Consider the following 17,154-nt stretch of genomic DNA (forward strand, 5'->3'; position numbering starts at 1 on the left):
CAGAAAATTCTAGAGGTGAATGAAAAAAATACTTAGCAACAATTTTCTGGCTTCTCTTGGGCCATTCAAGGACATTCCTTGTGGGGAGTGGAAACTGAGTGACAGCCTGACAAGACCCCGACTGTAAAAAGGGCACGTTGTTAGGAAAAAAAAAAAGAAAAAAAAAAGTGGTTTATTTTCTATTTCTGTTGGCTCAAGAGATATCTGGGCATCCTCTGTGAAAAAAAGGACAGTGCTATGCAGCTAGAAACATGGTCCATCAGAGTTCCGATAGCAATCTGCTTATTCAGCTCTGTTATGCAAAATCCCCTCCCCTAGTCTGTAGATGGGGCTCGCTTTTTCTTGGTGTCGCAGGCTGTTACATTCTGGGTTAAGCAGCTGATGCTGCTGGAGCAGGGATCAACTTAACATTTCTATACAAATTATACAAGGTAGCTATAAATTGCTTCATGAGAACCCACGTGAGATTAGATGCTGATGTCTCTAACTGCTACAAGTTTATTTATTTATTTTCAAGCAGCAAAAAGAGCCGGCTTTCAGAACTAAGCAGCAGCTCCTGATCTTAACCGAAAATTATACTCTCTGCTACCCTATAAATCTAAACAGATGGAAGTCATTTTGCTCAGGCTTTATTTCCGCAGAAAGGTATCTCTAAGCGAAAGGCAGGTATTACAGAATTGAAGTTTTCACATGCGAACAACTGCGATCTCTGATACCGGCCCCATCTCCAGTTTCTCAGAATGACCATTTTAGCTATAAACCACAGGTAACTAAAATCTACAGTTAATACACACTTCATAGCATTGCAAATGTTTTTGCCTCTTGGCTGCCACTGGTCGAAGATCGCTTTACCGTAATTACAGTGTGATGCAACATCAGTAAGTGTGCATCAGTTGGAAAAGTTTTTATTGCCTAATAGCAGGGAATGGTAATAAAGCAGATGTACACCAGGCCACATGACAATGGCAACCAATTGGTCTGTATTTGGCAAAGCAAAGTATTAATGTTTTATAAACACAAAGTGTGTTATATACTTTTCTAACAATACGGATGTAAATCTCTGCACAGCATAAACACTTGCGCTGATCAACATAAAGATACTGCTGTGATAGGTACTTTGAAGTTGTAGATAAGAGCTCAAGCTGTAAGATGCCAACAAAAATGGAAGTTTATAAAGAATCACTGCCAGGCTCTCAAATGTAGTAGCACTTGTGGGACTTTCTGTAACATATATAGTAATTACCTTCAAAGCAGAATGTATTTGCAAAAATAAATATACTGGTGCACATACCAAAACTCACAACTCGGTTTTCTACTTACGAAGCAAACTTTAAAATCTGTGAATTCTGAGTAAAAAGTAAAAGAAACTCCAAAATAATCTTTTGCTCAACACCGCCTAGCACGCAGTGCCCAAATGCGTATACATGTGCATGCACATACACAACCGCTCCACTATACACACACAAACACTACAATCTTAGTGTGAGGGCATCTACCCTGTAGACAATTCAATCAATCTCTCAAGTGACACCCACACGTGCCTGCACACACAAAAGCAGATGTGGCATTAAGATTTACAAAGTTATTGAAACTTTTAACAAGTAAAACGCATCTTTACTTAGCTACACCAGAATGAGGAATAAAGGGGTTTACATATGTTCCAATTCTAAACCTATCAATCAAACCCATGTTATTCCTTTGGGAGCTTATTTACATGCATATTTATCAGCCTCACATGCTAATTCCCTGCTGTTTTATGCCTGCGAGGCATGTTTATGAGTCATAATTGTTGATCTCATTTGATGTATTTCACTGAAGTAAGACATTATTCAGTTATGTGGCCTAATGTCAATGAATTACGATGACCTGATCTTCGAAATGCAACTTGCTCTTTAATTTTTATTAGAGCATAACTTATTCAGAAGAAGAAATACACTAAAATGGAAGATTACATGCTTTTGTAGTCATTTTACTTAAACATCTTATTTTTGAAACACTCCTCCCTACCTCTAGGCAAAGTTTTAAAAGTGCCGTTTGTAAACACCAAATGAAAAGAATTTTTGCCTGAAATTAGTACGTATTTCTCCGAGTGGGACCTTTTATAGGTGTTTTTATTCTGTTTTAACCAGCCACAAAACAGGCCTTTGGAGCACTGACATATGGTTCGTAAAAGGAAAAAATGAGACCAAACCAAAAGCTCTCAAATTGTGCTTTGCCTTAACTTCAACAAAATTGAAACCAGATCCAGACTTCGGAGCAACCGGTAAATGAGAACTACTACATCGCCTTCGATGTAAAATGGTGTCAATTTATAAACAGAAAATCACTTGCTGATCAAAGAACAGACCTAAGCCGGGGAATAATTCCAAGGTGTACAAACTTCATTGCCGTGGCTTGGATGGAGCCATCAATGGCTATCTAGGTGGCAAGCCAGAAGGGGCACTTGGCTGGTGGCTGAACATGGTACTTACACAATTCTGCTCCTTTCACGAAGAGCCACGACACTCTTCCAGCGCTCCAAGTAATCTCTAAAAGCCTAAATTACCTTAAAAAATCTGATTAATAAAATTTCTCAATAATCATGCCTTTCTTCCCAGTGCGATTATAGCATGAAGGAATTCAATCAATAAAGTAACTGGTTCTGTTGACTCTCTTGCAGCAAAGACTTGGTATCATTACAGTAAGCACCCGTGCTGTAGGATCCGTGGTGTAAGAGGCCCCTTATGCTAGGCTAACAGCAGATTACCGCTGCACACATAATTTACTACATTTTTAGATGTCACCACTTCCTATCTTAAGATTCAGTATTGCTTTAATGCAATTATTATCATTGTTATATGTACAAAAAGTAACTATCAATTGACAACTGATTTCAGCTTCACAAAAATCAGAACAATTTGACTTCTGTATTTGAGTTGAGATTGTCACAGTTAATGCAATGTTGAATTTAAATTCGTCTTTATGTATTAATTAAAAAAAAACCACTTAGGTTTTTTCAAAGTTTCAAAGTTGCTGCTCTGAGCTACAACGAACAGAGTAATATGCAAAAAAAAAGAAAACTGTCTTCAGCCAAGTAATGCAAATGCCAGATACCAAATGCAGGCTCATTTTTCCATAGGAATCTCAAACTGAAGCTGACAGATATGAGTAAGTGTCTCTGAAATTGCAGAAAACCTGCAAGTATCTTCCTAAATTTGCAGTGTCTAGAGGAGATGTAGTATCATAAATATCATATTAATTCCAAGACACAAAATCTGCAGCAGATTTTTCATGTCCAGAATTAAATCTGTGGTTTTCATTTACAGCTACTTTTGTCGAAAAAAATATCTTTTTTTTTCCTGCAAAAATTAAATATATGAGAAAGAGCGACAGACCATTTAATACAGGCTTTATATGCTATTTTTTTAAAATGCCAAGGAACATTTAACACAGGGTTTATATGATATTCCAAACCAGAAATTTTCTGATAGATGTATGTTACAACCCAGCTTCTTAAAAAAAAATATAAAATCTTCACTTGAACAAGTAGTTATTCTAACAGCACAGTTACCAAGGGTGTAACTTTAGTTCATGCAAGTGCCACAACTAAAATTCTCATGTGTTCATCATAAATATAATTTTATAAAATACATTAAATTTGATCCTGCAGAAACATGGCTATTTTAATTACAAACTTTTAAAACAAAATTTTTCACTAGTTATAGTGACAAGAACCTCAAAGTAGAGATAGAGTCTTCCACAGTATAAGCTCTGATTCACATCCCTTCTTTCTTTCAAATTCAAATAAGCAAAAGACACAAGCTTGTCTGCCAGGATATTTTATTTTAATTTTTTTTTTAGAATAGCAACAATTAATGCCAAACTTTCTCTGGCAATAAAATTTCATTCTTGGTGTAGCCGATAGTTGTGGCCATCTAGCTGTGATAATTCAGAATGGAACTTTGTACGCTTTTTGAAAGTAGTATTTTCTTTCGTACTTCAATTAAGAGTGGACCCATATTGGGTCACAGAAGTTTGGAGGTGGCCCTGTGGCTCAACAGGCTTCTCTCTGCCATTAAGATAACATCTGTTCTGGCCACCAGTCAGCAAATCAAATTTGATGAGAATTCAACCGAGTGCAAAGTAGAAATGCCCACTAATGGACAGATTTATGTTCCGTTGCTCCACCCCTTAAATATTTCAAATGAAAAGTAAACAACAACAGTATCTTCAAACATTATGACTAACATATAGAAAATGTACCCCACTGTAATGAAACTCAAACATTTTCACATCATTGGAAACATATTTTCCCATGTATTACATAAGAACTCCATCCCTTCAATTGCACTTAGTACTGAAACACTATATAGTTCATTTTTCCTAAGGTTAAATCATTGATTCCATTACAAATCCAATTTCTCAGAAGAAAAGAATTATCACCGCCATAAAAGCTTTATCTGGATGAAGTTTGTGCCTTTTAACTTCTAGGAAGATCAAGAAGAATAATTTGTAATGGGATATCAAAATTTTAGTGGAGAAATTTATCATATAGGCTACTTGCTAATATTTTGGTTACATGGTCCCAGTTACACTAAACTGAAAGGGATTTGTTCAAAAACTTGACTGCAGTCTTCCTATCCCAGAGTTTATGTTTCCTTGTTTATCACTCTAGTATCCAAGCAGAAGCATTTAACTGCCAGCTGTTTGTACAGAATTAAGATATTTAATAGAGGAAAATCAACGTAGGGTTTTTTTAAGTGGCCATTATGGTTTACTTCCATTAAATTTGATTTTTAACCTTCCCACCCACTTTCCTTGAAATATCTAAGAGAAGGTATTCCATTTACCTCAACAGTAGCTGCAGGGTAAACATGAGGGTACCACTGCACTCAGCGATGTGCAAGGTACATCCAGCAATATGTCAAGCCAGCTAATGCCCCCAGTACCTAGTAACATACTGAAACGCTAAAAGCAGTATGTAGCGCTTACTTTAAAAGAACCTCTTAAGAAGTTTTAGTATTTTCCCTCTTCCTAAGACAGCAGCCGGCAATGCCGAGATACGAAACAGTGAAATAAACAAGTACAAACAAATCAACTCTGATAACTATTTCATTAAGCTGGAGTAGCATTCCTTAAACTTGCGGCCAAATCATGTTTTAATAGTAACACCCATATATATCTGTACTGAGCTACCGTTTACCAAAGGTTAGGGAATAGTTTAACATATTCAAAACATTTTCTTTTTATTTGATTGCTCGTACTACTGAAAAGGTGACAATGACCTGCATCTTCTCAAATATTTTTCATTTCCATTACCAAAAATACTTCTAGTTGAAATGTCTAAGCTGATAAGTGCTTGTTTATTTTAAGTTTGTATATAAAACACGAAAAGTCTGTTAGGTACCACAGTTACTCTGTTTTTTTTTTTAGCGAACTAGCTACCTGCCTCACAAAAAACAGCTGAAAGAAAGCAAGTGCTGAAGGATGGCACTGTCACGGCGGCAGTGTTCTGGTCCTTGAACAATCTGGGACCACCTCCCGGCCCTGCTACAGACTTCTTTATGAACTAGGCATGTCATTTCAGCCTGCTTCAAATCTTTGTTTGTACAAGATCATGTAGCCTTGTTATTCTTCCTATGGAGGTTACGAGAATTCATTTCGTAGCTTATTTGGTATATGACACCTTCTAATAGGATGAGGTAGGCACACAGATGCAAGACAAGTGTCCCAAGTCCGCCTTCCCTTTTTGAAGAGATCAAGCCATGGAGCACAAACTGTGTCATGAGCTTGTATGATTGTCACAAACAGTGAAAATAAATTGGATTTGCTATATCCTTTTGTATCATTCGTACTGCAGTTGAAACATTATAGTCACACGATCACTGACGAAGTAATCTAAACATCTGACATGACGTAAAAGCTGAACGGGGATACTTATGAATAACGCAAAGATATTCTGGGTCTCACAGGAGCGTTCGGTCTCGTCACAGAGTGTGCGTGTATGTACACCCATATAAATCTCAAGCTTAAAATTTAGAAAACGAAACCCAGTAATAGTCCGCTTATAGAAAACAAGATTTAACCATAAGCTCACATACATGCATTTGAAACACAATGTTCCCTATCCAGGATTGTTTAGACTTGGGTTGGTTTGCTAACCTATATTTAGGGGAGTTGGACTAGATATCTCTAGAGGTCCCTTCCAACTCTGAAAATTCCGTGATTTAGCATTTTTCAGTTATTGTGTATCTTGAGATCAAAATGAAGCCCAGGACTTTTAAAAGTCAGTTATACGCACTCTGCCCCTGCATGGCCAAATCTTGACACCAAACGCTTGACATCTGAACACTCCCAAAATCGAGGACCTCCAAGTAACCAACCACAATCCATTACCTTGGGCTAAATTCCTGCTTCCCTTAGACAATAAGGGCAGTCAGGCTTGTTACCTTTACAGTCAATTGGAACCCAGCCATTAATTTTAATAGGATCAGGATCAGGTCCCTGACTTTTTCGACATCAAAGAAACATCTTTCACAGTCATTTTGCTATAAATAATTAAAGCTGATTAGTAATAATAAGGTACCTTAACCAAAAAGGTAAACAGTGGAGACATTTATTATCAAAGTAAGAAAAGAAAATTAAAATAACCTGCAACACTTTTGTATGTGCAATTCATCAGGAAACGTTGTAAAAGAACAAAAACAAATGTTGGCTCATTCCAGAGGTTCTTTGTCATCATTAATGTATTCAGGTTTTCACAGCTGAATTGCTGTACTTTGAAAAGATTTTCATGAAAGGAAACTCAAATTCAACGTTTAAACAAAGCTGTCAGGTTACCAAGATTCGTATTTGCTTGTATGTCCAGAAAATGTTTTCTCCTTTTTAAAAAACCCTCTAGGTTAGAACTATTATTATTCTTTTGCTCTCAATTTGTAAACAACAGAAAATAAGCTTTTGTTAAGCAGCACATAGTTATTTATTTATTTATTTGCTATTGTGAGGCTGAAACCGGCAGTTAGAAATATCTGTTCCAAAGCGGAGGTGAAACTACCTGGTACGGATATTTTACTTCATTACTAGTTCTGTTCCTCAAATTGATACAAATGGCCTCCTTCTGTTTCTGTCTGTCTGCTTGCCTGATCGCTGGAGCTAATTGTCAGAGCTGGGGAGATCTCCTAGACCTAAACAGAAGATGTGCAGTTTGTAACCTGCTTAATTTGCCTTATGTCCTGGATGGCCCTCAGTATGTTGTTCATTAAAGTATCAGCTGTTTCGGTTGTAGCAGTGGCAACCTAAGCATAGGCCTATTTTTCTTTGTTAAAAGGCCAGATTGTCAATAAATAATACACATCTTACCAGATAATTTCTAACCACTTAAAATAAATGTCATGGCGCTTTTTTTCTCTCCCCTCCCACGCCTCTTAGCTTTGCACGTCCAAAGAGGACAAGGACAGGGGTACCCAAGGAGGCTAAAGAATAAGGCTTACTAGTCTAAATAGAAGCCTAAAATTCAAACTCTGCAGTGTGACTCGGCGCTTAAGTGAAAGTAGGTTGAACCCTTCCCATTTTACAATAAGGAATTCCAGATCTTTATAAACGTCCACGTATACGAAAGACAGGAAAGATCCCGTCTGTGCTGACATAGTTCTGTTATATAGAGCAATCAATTTCTAATACAATCAAATCTGTGGCAGTTAAACTCTTTCAAAATGTTTTAACATACATTTAATCTCGGATAGAGAGGCCTGTAACATCAGCTAGCTGCACACAATTCACAGACTGCTTTGTAAATTACAGTCTTCTGTACGTCAGGACAGAAGCGAACTCAAACATTTAATTATTATCCTGTACCAATCATGCTGGCCTCAGCTAGAATTCTGATTTACTAGTCTTTCATTATACGTACACAAGTACAATCAAACTTGTACAGTTCAATTTTTTTAAATTAAGAGAATCTGCCTTTTCCATATGTAGGAGATACAGTCATTTAACATTATTTGATCATTGCCTGGAAACACTTAATATGTGAGGTGTAATAGTAACCTTCATATTATATATTTCTATCAAGTCTGAGCAAAGTATTCAAAGAATGATTCCATTCTCATCGTTCACTTCTGTATAACTTCTAATAATGAGCTAGTTTTAACATAGTCTTAATTCCATTTACAGAGGTCATGCTAAAAAAAGATTATTCTGTTTTAATTTTGTTGTTCAGTAAGTTACTATAGTTAAAATGGAAATTTCTGCTTGGTATTTTAAGCTTCTCTAGGCATGTAAAATTCAGTAAAAAACAATAAGTATCTTTTTCATTCGACCTGCATCATTTCCTTTTATAGCACATGTATTACACTACAGGTATACTAGGAAGTGAGGTGAGAGCCAGCTAGTTGAGCTTTAACCTGGATATGGGAAAAGCTAGGAAAAGAACAAAAAGAAATGCTGAAATCACCATTTCCCAAAATAGGGTCACAAGGAGTTACTAGAAGAATGGCATGAGGCTGACAGGTGATTTACAGAATCATAGCATCGTCTAGATTTATGCCAGTATTCGGGCTGGGATGGAAAGAACTGGAAACTCCCAGGTGACATGAGTTAACAGAGGTGAAGAGCCAACAGCATTAGTGAGAATGGTCTTATTTTCATACACCGATTTAGAGTAAAACTTTCAAAATTAATATTTTAGATCAACAGACATTGCTGCCCAAAAGGTGTTTTCTAGTATCTGTCTTATCAAGCACTGAAGGGAATTTCCCTACGCGATGCTGGTGCCAGTTACCCATGCCACAGTATAACCTCCAACTGGAACGAATGCAGTGTGCAACTCACGTGAAGCCACCAAAAAACCTGGAGCTACCAATTCTAGGGAGAAAAATTCAACTCTGGAAGCCGGTAACCAACAAGACTATGTCAGCTACTCACAGTCGCTCTGACAGCTGAAGTTGTTTAAAATACTCCTGCAGCGCCTAAATAGGAATTTGCAGCACGGCACTGAAATCAAAGGGCCAATTTCCTTTACCCATCTAAGGGCATGTCAATGCCCGTACAATCTTTAAAGGAAAAAATGGACTTCGTGCTGACTATTTTCGACTAACTTCACATTAAATATATGTCTTTTCAAACATGCGTAGCTTCTCCATTAACTGATTTCTTTATAACAATGCATTTCTAATACAGAAAACAGAAGAGAAAACGAAGAGTCATATGGAGCGGGTGACAGGCTGAGTTAGCTCAAGACATACTGTGTTGCTCCAATAGCCTTTGTCACGGCAATCCTGTTGCTGCTCAATTAAAAGCAAGCTAAACAGTAGTTATTATTAATAAATGAATATTAAAATGCTTGTTATGTCAGCATATGGTGTTTGAGGATGTAAAAACCGCTCTCGCTTTTATTCATCCAATACAAAGCGAACCCGACTGAAGACAGCTCTTTCTCCTCTATCATACCTGTGAGTTTAAGGGCAAAGCCAAGCCCCGAAGGAGAGGCAGGAGGGTTTTGGATGAGGACCACCAGCAACACCTGTGCTGGTGGGGGACACTGAAGCTTTCTGCCCGAAGGGTGACACTCACCAAGGAAGGACACAGGGCACTCTCAGGGCCTGGCAGAAACCATAGCATGAACTCCCAAAGGCATTAAGAACAATCACAACCCTCAGCATCTCCTGCTGCCGGTATAATGCGAAGAGGTTCTCTGTTCCAATCTTGTCTTTTTAATGAAAACACAAAGTAGCACGCATATTTTAAAGGGGCTCTTAAAAACACAATGCTATACTTCATGTACGTGTCCCTCCCTGCAGGGGAGATGAAAGAACACACATTACACGACGCACATGACGTCATACAACACACGTTGAAAAATATTTGATGTGAAAGTAATAAGGCTTCACGAAGTCTCTGCATTTGCATTCTCAATTGCTTTTACCTAGGAATGTACTTCTCACACAGAGAAGTCTGGACCTCTGCGGCCGTCTCTTTTAAATGTAATCACGGATACGATCTCTAAAATTGGAGCGAGAGAAACGCCATACAGGACAATCTGCGTCAGCATGGTCTCCCTGACTGAAGGGGGTTGTAAGGGGAAAAAAACCCAACCAACCAGTAACACTGAATAGCTGCTGATTAGAAGATAATATAATATTCTGACAGCAAAAGTTCACTTAACCCCAGAATGAATGTAAAAGGATGTACTGAAGACCCAAGTAGTCCCATGTGAATTACACTTCAGATTTGGGGAAATTATTTGATAGTATGTGGGTCCTGTTAGGTCCACAGAAGGTGCATACTTACTTATTACTTCATTCCCCTCTGCCTTCTACGTGTTTTCTGTATAACATTGATATAAACCAGGTATCTCAAACTCCACCTAAGGTATAGTTCTACATGATAGAACTTTCTAGTGATCGGGGTTATGAGGTTAATACCAGAATGGCAAAATTCTCCAAAGAGGAGCAATGGAAACACACAGTATACGGTCAAAGTGGAAACATGAATGTTCTCTTCCCATCTCTCACATTTTTTTAATGGCAGCCTTGAGAATCAGGCGGGATGCAATGGTAAATACGAGGTGTGCAACTCATCTATCTCAGCTGGATTAATTTCAGTCACACAGTCCAGTAGCTATCTTCGCCCTTGCAGCTATGTCAGCCTTCCCTGTCCTCGCCACCAACTACAGCCTTTAGACAAGAAATATACTCCCCCAAACTCTAAACCCAAAACACTCGGACCCGTTAAAGGTTTCCCCTTTTCTTCTATTAAGAACAAAGAACACATTACATTTTTCTATGTGAAGTATGCTATTAAATAATAGCTTGTACACTAATTAAAGCAAATGTAATTGTGAGAACACACTGACATTGTTAAAGTAAATTACCCAATTCATTAATAGTTTCATTTCAAGTGACCTTAATTGTATTAATTGTGATATTGAGCAAATTAAATTGAAGAGTATTAAATGCATTGTTCCAGTCTGTCCTTAGAGGATCAACCTTCTCATTACACCAATGAAATGGGAATACTACCTACTATGCTCTTCAAAACTTGTGTCAGAATGTGGTGAGCGCTATAACTTAGACTAAAAATTTACGGCTGCTCAGAAACAGTTAACCTAGTTATCCCATTTCAATGTAATATAAACCTCAAGCATTTGGAAATGAAGAAAATAGTTTGTCAGATGCAATACACGATGAGAAGGTAAAAGAATACAGTTTCTTTAATTTCTCTTCATATATTCAGGGTTTATAAAGTCTCTGCTGGAGACAAAAAAAAAACCAAAGATCCACCAGTTTCTCTGATAAAGATCCCTATTTCAGAGGGAACCATTCAAAAATATTGTTAGATTAATATGAACAATATAATGAAGAATGTTGGAACAGAAAATGTAGCAAGATACCATCAACTTACTATAGTCAAAAGCAAACATAACAATGCATATATATATACATGAATGTAAATTAAAATACAACCAGATCCAGAAGATATAATCCAAAATTAAAATTTCTTAAAAGAACTAAAATCTTCCATTTCAAGTATCAGATTGCAAAAGTGAGAATCCCTGCCACAAATTTCTTATCAACTACTAAAAACGTTATTTAAAAAAAGCATATATATGAGCGCATATATGCAGTGCACATTTTTCTATCTCGAAAAAAAAAAATCAGACACAAGGAAAATAACATAGGCCAAATCAACCGTCAGAAGAAGACTGAAATACTATGTTATCTGGGTTTTCTTTTTTAATATTTTAAAGGGATAGAAAAAAAGATCTTGACTGTCAATTAGTTAAGAGCCTATCCTGATTTTTTTTTAACTTGCAAACAAGCACATTCTCATGACTCATCATAACTCAAAATTCAAAGTTCCTCAGTTACACAGCTTGGAGTGCTATGAACGCCCAGATCTTTCTCCAAATGACACTTACCTCATCTGTAATGCTCTACTTTTATTTGTTCAGCTAGCTAATTGTCTCCTGCCTGGCATTTGCAACATTAAACCTCGCAGCTGTTCCTAGTGAACCGTGTCTCATTCTTCTCAGGCCACTTCCCCAAAACCTCAAGAATACTTTGAATTGTATGTCTGCCCTCCGTTGTGCTAACAGCCCTGTGCCAAATAAACCGTGTTTTCTCTCTATACCTTCACTGAGTTTTTAATAAAAGAACTGAGTACTACTAGACTCAATCAACGTATTTCTGGAATCCCATCCAATGTATCCTTTCAAGCTGACAGCAAATGACCAAGAAGTAGTCTATGCATGCAGTTTTCCAGCCAGCTATACTTAACAGCAATCCATGTATTTCTGAGATTTCTCTCATTTTATGAAAACGCCTTATGAGAGAATTTCAAAACTCCAGCTGGACATGACATCTCCTGTTATCCGACAAGTTTTGGTACCAATCACACATAGTAAAAATACAATACTTTGTGTAGATTAACAAATCTGACTAGCCCTATGATTAAATATTTATTTTCAGTCATCTCAGTGAAGATTTCTACGACTTTGCCTCCGATGTAATACTTTAAGCATTCAACACAGCTCCAAAAACCAATTCAGATGTCCTGATATTCCACAATATTGCATAGAACACCTCGGACCGATGGACCGCCTCTCCTTCGTACTTCTATGATACATGATACGGAAGACTATAAGATACAGATTTTCACCAAGTTGATTCTGTATCATGCCTGAAACTTGAGGCCAAGTAGAAAAACCTCTGGAAGCACTTTTGTGAAAACCATGATGGACGGACTGTATGGACAGGAAAGCCTGTATATTTAATGCTCAAAGACCTACCACCACCTAAGCATAGGCTTTATTTAAAATGAAGTATCAAAACTTCAGAGACTTATTCTGGATATATAAAGTTTCAAATTAAAATGCAGTATGTGTTTCACAGTAAAAGAACCTATGAAGATGAAATGGATGCTTTATATAAAATATTTACATAGATAGAACATAAAAAAATGTGCCATAGTTGGTAACCTTTATGACTTGGGGAACCATGTATTTACATATCTTTATCTTCGCATGTGCGTATGTGTGTGTTGTGTATATATTTTTAACAGTTGACAGCTGTTTTAGAGCATACAGAGATGCCAAGCTGAATGAGGGTCTTGATTACTTCAAGATTAGCTATCTAAAGTTTCTATTCATTTTAAGTGTTGTTAGTGCGAAGAGTCATTAGTCACTTCCTTGTCTCATAGAACATCAGCATACATTTACATTGTTAATGAACATTTGGGGTAAATGAATTAATGGCACTTTTAAACATCAATTCAATACTAATAACTTTGTATGTCATAGAAATGTTAAGGTTGGGATAAAAATGAGAAACCTTTTCAGTCAAGGTAACTAATCGCTTCTGGGCACAATAAAGGGTAAAATTAATTTACGCTGGGTTTTTTTAACAGTGAAAAATCTTGTTTTTTCTTGAAGCAGGGTTGAGAGAATTACCAGTATTTTTTTAAGGAAAAAATCAGAGGAAATGCTTATCTTTTTCTTGATTGGGGTAGACTAGAAGCAAGCTATATTTTCTCTGGAAAATGGTTATTATTTTAGGTTATTGCAAAAGATTATTTTCAAGTTTCTAAGAGTATGTACAAAAATGCATTTAGTTTATCAAACTAAAATGGCTCCATATCGTTAAGATGTCAAATGTAATCGAGGAGGAACACTGACCTAGAAAACCTATTTCATTTAATCGTCAGGTTTTAAAATACTTCCCCCTAGATGTTCATTCTCATTTTCTAACATTGAGAAAGCTTTACAAACGAATGAAGAAAAAATGAAAAAAAAAAAATTAGCTCAAAGGGACAATGAAGTTTTACCAATATATTTTAAAGCAAAACACCAGCTTCTTATAAACTGAAGTAATAAACGTGACTAAGCAAAACTTGAGATAGCTGTTTTAATAAGCACTAGTAAACAGAAGATTTATAGACAGATACACCCACACGGAGCAGTTGATCTGGGTGAGGGACTTAGGAAATGTGACAAAGTTGTTTCAACTCTGTAATTTAAAATAAATTTTTTATTTTGCCCTCCTGGTACATGTGTTCAATGACTGGAAAATTACAGGTAGTTAAGGTGCCACTGCGTATAACTGAGTACTTGAGGAATGTTTTCATGACAAGGACGAGCTTTCTCGTTAAGCTTATCACTTTCTTCGAACTAACTATACTGTCACTACTAGCAAATAAGTAGAAAAGACAAGCAACACAGACATGCATTGCATTATGCAAGCAGTTTGTTCTCACTGTTCATTAGAGTCTTCCAAATACTGCATTTAATTAATTTACTTTAGGTTACATAGTAATTTCTGCCTTTAAAGCCTGTTCATTCTATCTCAACTTCCAGGTTTTTTTTCAAATAAAAATATAGGTGCTGAGTCAAAAAAAAAAAAAAAAGGGAAATCAGCCTTTTTGTTTGCATAATCTCATCCAAAATAACATACTGAACTTTACTGCAGAATTAAAAAAAAAAAAAAAAAACCAACCAGAAAAAAATCCCTAAAACCAAAGCAGTATAAGAGCCCATGCTTGACAAGGTAACACAAAGCCATGCTGCATTTCAATATTCTTATGCTGAAGTCAGTGTTTGGTTTATGATTAAAAAAGGATGACAGCGCATTAAACATTTGGCTAATGTTTCTGTCTGTAATTGAAAGTTGACTTTTCGTGGTTTTCATTAGTGTCAGAGTGTTCTACACGTACTCTGTGAAATGTTCTTTAAGTTGCCCTGTTCAACTTCATTGAGAGAATTAAACAAATTATGACAGGTACAGTTATCGTGACACACTTCTGTAAGGTTTCTAGGTAGAAAGTCAAAAAAGTACAGAAATACAAAACTCACCTTCCCCTGGCTTGTTCAAATAACTCTGTAAGGGATCAATGCCTATTTCTTGTTCCTCTGTTTGCAAAGGGTGACTGGTTTCAGACACAGAATGATACATATTGGCAACAGCAAATTCCAACTCAAGGGTTTTTATCTGGAGGAAAAGAAAGAGAGAAACAATCATTTCAGTGTTTCTTTAGCTATTTTTCAATCACACAAGTCAATAGCAAAAATGCTTATAACCTTTCTTTATTTTCCAGGCATAACATTACCATTAGATGTCTAATAGCAGAACAACAGTGTTTCCATTCAAATGTTTTATTATTTGGAATCCAAAAGAATTGTGATAGTACCTCCAACAATCACACTGCAAATGAAAGTCCAAGTGTGGTTTCAACAGACTGTGAAGTGGGGCAGGAGCCTCTTTCCTCCCTTTTCTAGCTCTCCCAACTCATCCTTTAGTCTGATTCCAGGGAGAACTGATGCTAGTCCTTGGGGATGATGAAGGTTATAGAGCAAAGCTGACGTGATAAAGCAAAGCTGAGGCGAGACCCATCATCATCACTCTTCTGGACTCAGGACCTCTTATCCTAGAAAAACTTCCTTTTAACCACTACTTTTTCAGAAACCATACGTCAAGTATAAGATAACAGAGAGAGGGACACAAATACGTGCAAAAAGAGAGAATGAAATAATACTGACTTGTATGATGGCTGATTTCGGTTTTATCAAGATTTATTAGCTTTCTAGAAAGATGGTGTTAAGGCAGCACTTGAAGAAACATAATCAGCCAGCTAGTGAATATTTACAAAGAAGTTCTTCCAAAAATGAAGTGCAAAAGGGGAGAAAGCAGAAAACTGAAAACCCAGGAAGCAGATGATGCGCGTTCACCATCACAGGCTGTGATGGCATGTGAATGGCATTCACATCACTACCACATAAGTGAACAAGAACTATGTCATAAGTTCATGTGAGGGTTGTTGCAAGTTAATATATAGGCTGCAACGAATGAGAGTATGCCAATAAATGGGTGAAAAGCAGATGGTGTTATAGTCATAGAATCATAGAATGGTTTAGGTTGGAAGGGACCTGGAAGATCATTGAGTTCCAACCCTCCTGCCATAGGCAGGGACACCTCCCACTAGACCAGGTTGCCCAAGGCCACATCCAGCCTGGCCTTGAACACCTCCAGAGATGGGGCCTCAACAACCTCTCTGGGCAACCTGTTCCAGTGCCTTACCACCCTCATCAAGTGAAAATTTTCTTCCTAATGTTCAATCTGAGCCTGCCCTCTTCCAGTTTAAAGCCATTCCCCCTCGTCCTATCGCTACATGCCCTAGTAAAAAGTCCTTCCTCAGCTCTCCTGTAGGCCCCCTTTAAGTACTGGAAGGCCGCAATAAGATCTCCCCAGAGCCTTCTCTTCTCCAGGCTGAACAAGCCCAACTCTCTCAGTCTCTCCTCATAGGAGAAGTGCTCCAGCCCTCGGATCATCCTCGTGGCTCTCCTCTGGACAGGCTCCAGCAGGTCCATGTCCTTCTTATGTTGGGGACTCCAGAGCTGGATGCAGTACTCCTGGTGGGGTCTCACAAGAGCGGAGTAGAGGGGCAGAATCACCTCCTTTGACCTGCCGGTCACACTTCTTCTGATGCAGCCCAGGATACGGTTGGCCTTCTGGGCTGCAATCGCACATTGCTGGCTCATGTTGAGCTTCTCGTCAATCCGGACACCCAGGTCCTTCTCCTCAGGGCTGATCTCCAGCCATTCCCTGCTGAGCCTCTATTTGTGCTTGGGATTGCCCCGACCCAGATGTAGGACCTTGCACTTGGCCTTGTTGGACTGCATGAGGTTGGCTTGGGCCCACCTCTCCAGCCTGTCCAGGTCCCTCTGGATGGCATCCCTCCCCTCCACCGTGTCTACCTCACCAAACAGCTTGGTATCATCGGCAAACTTGCTGAGGGTGCTCTCAACCCCACTGTCCTTGTCGCTGACAAAGATGTTGAACAATACAGGTCCCAGTACCAACCCCTGAGGAACGCCACTTGTCACTGGTCTCCACTTGGACATCGAGCTGTTGACCACAACTATTTGAGTGTGACCGTCCAGCCAGTTCTTTATCCACCAAGTGGTCCATTTGTCGAATCCATGTCCCTCCAATTTAGAGACCAGGATATCGTGTGGGACGGTGTCGAATGTTTTGCACAAGTCCAGGTAGATGACATCGGTTGCTCTTCCCTTGTCCACTGCTGCTGTAACCCCTTCGTAGAAGGCCACCAAATTTGTCAGGCATGACTTGCCCTTGGTGAAGCTATGCTGGCTGCCACCAATCACCTCCTTGTTTTCTATATGCC

At 38.0% G+C, this 17,154-nt stretch overlaps 1 protein-coding gene across 1 annotated transcript in view; it reads right to left on the reverse strand.

The window, feature by feature from the left end:
- Window positions 1-14,924, reverse strand: part of TBC1D5 (TBC1 domain family member 5) — a gene marked incomplete at its 5' end in the record, with an annotated part of 192,604 nt that extends 177,680 nt beyond the window's left edge. The window contains one exon of the mRNA XM_082479097.1: window positions 14,825-14,924. Coding sequence (XP_082335223.1) covers window positions 14,825-14,924 — 100 coding nt within the window. The remainder of the gene's footprint in view (window positions 1-14,824) is intronic.
- Window positions 14,925-17,154: the final 2,230 nt, after the last annotated feature.

The sequence above is a fragment of the Vanellus vanellus genome (assembly GCF_965231255.1).
Source record: "Vanellus vanellus genome assembly, chromosome: 2".
NCBI lineage: Eukaryota > Metazoa > Chordata > Aves > Charadriiformes > Charadriidae > Vanellus > Vanellus vanellus.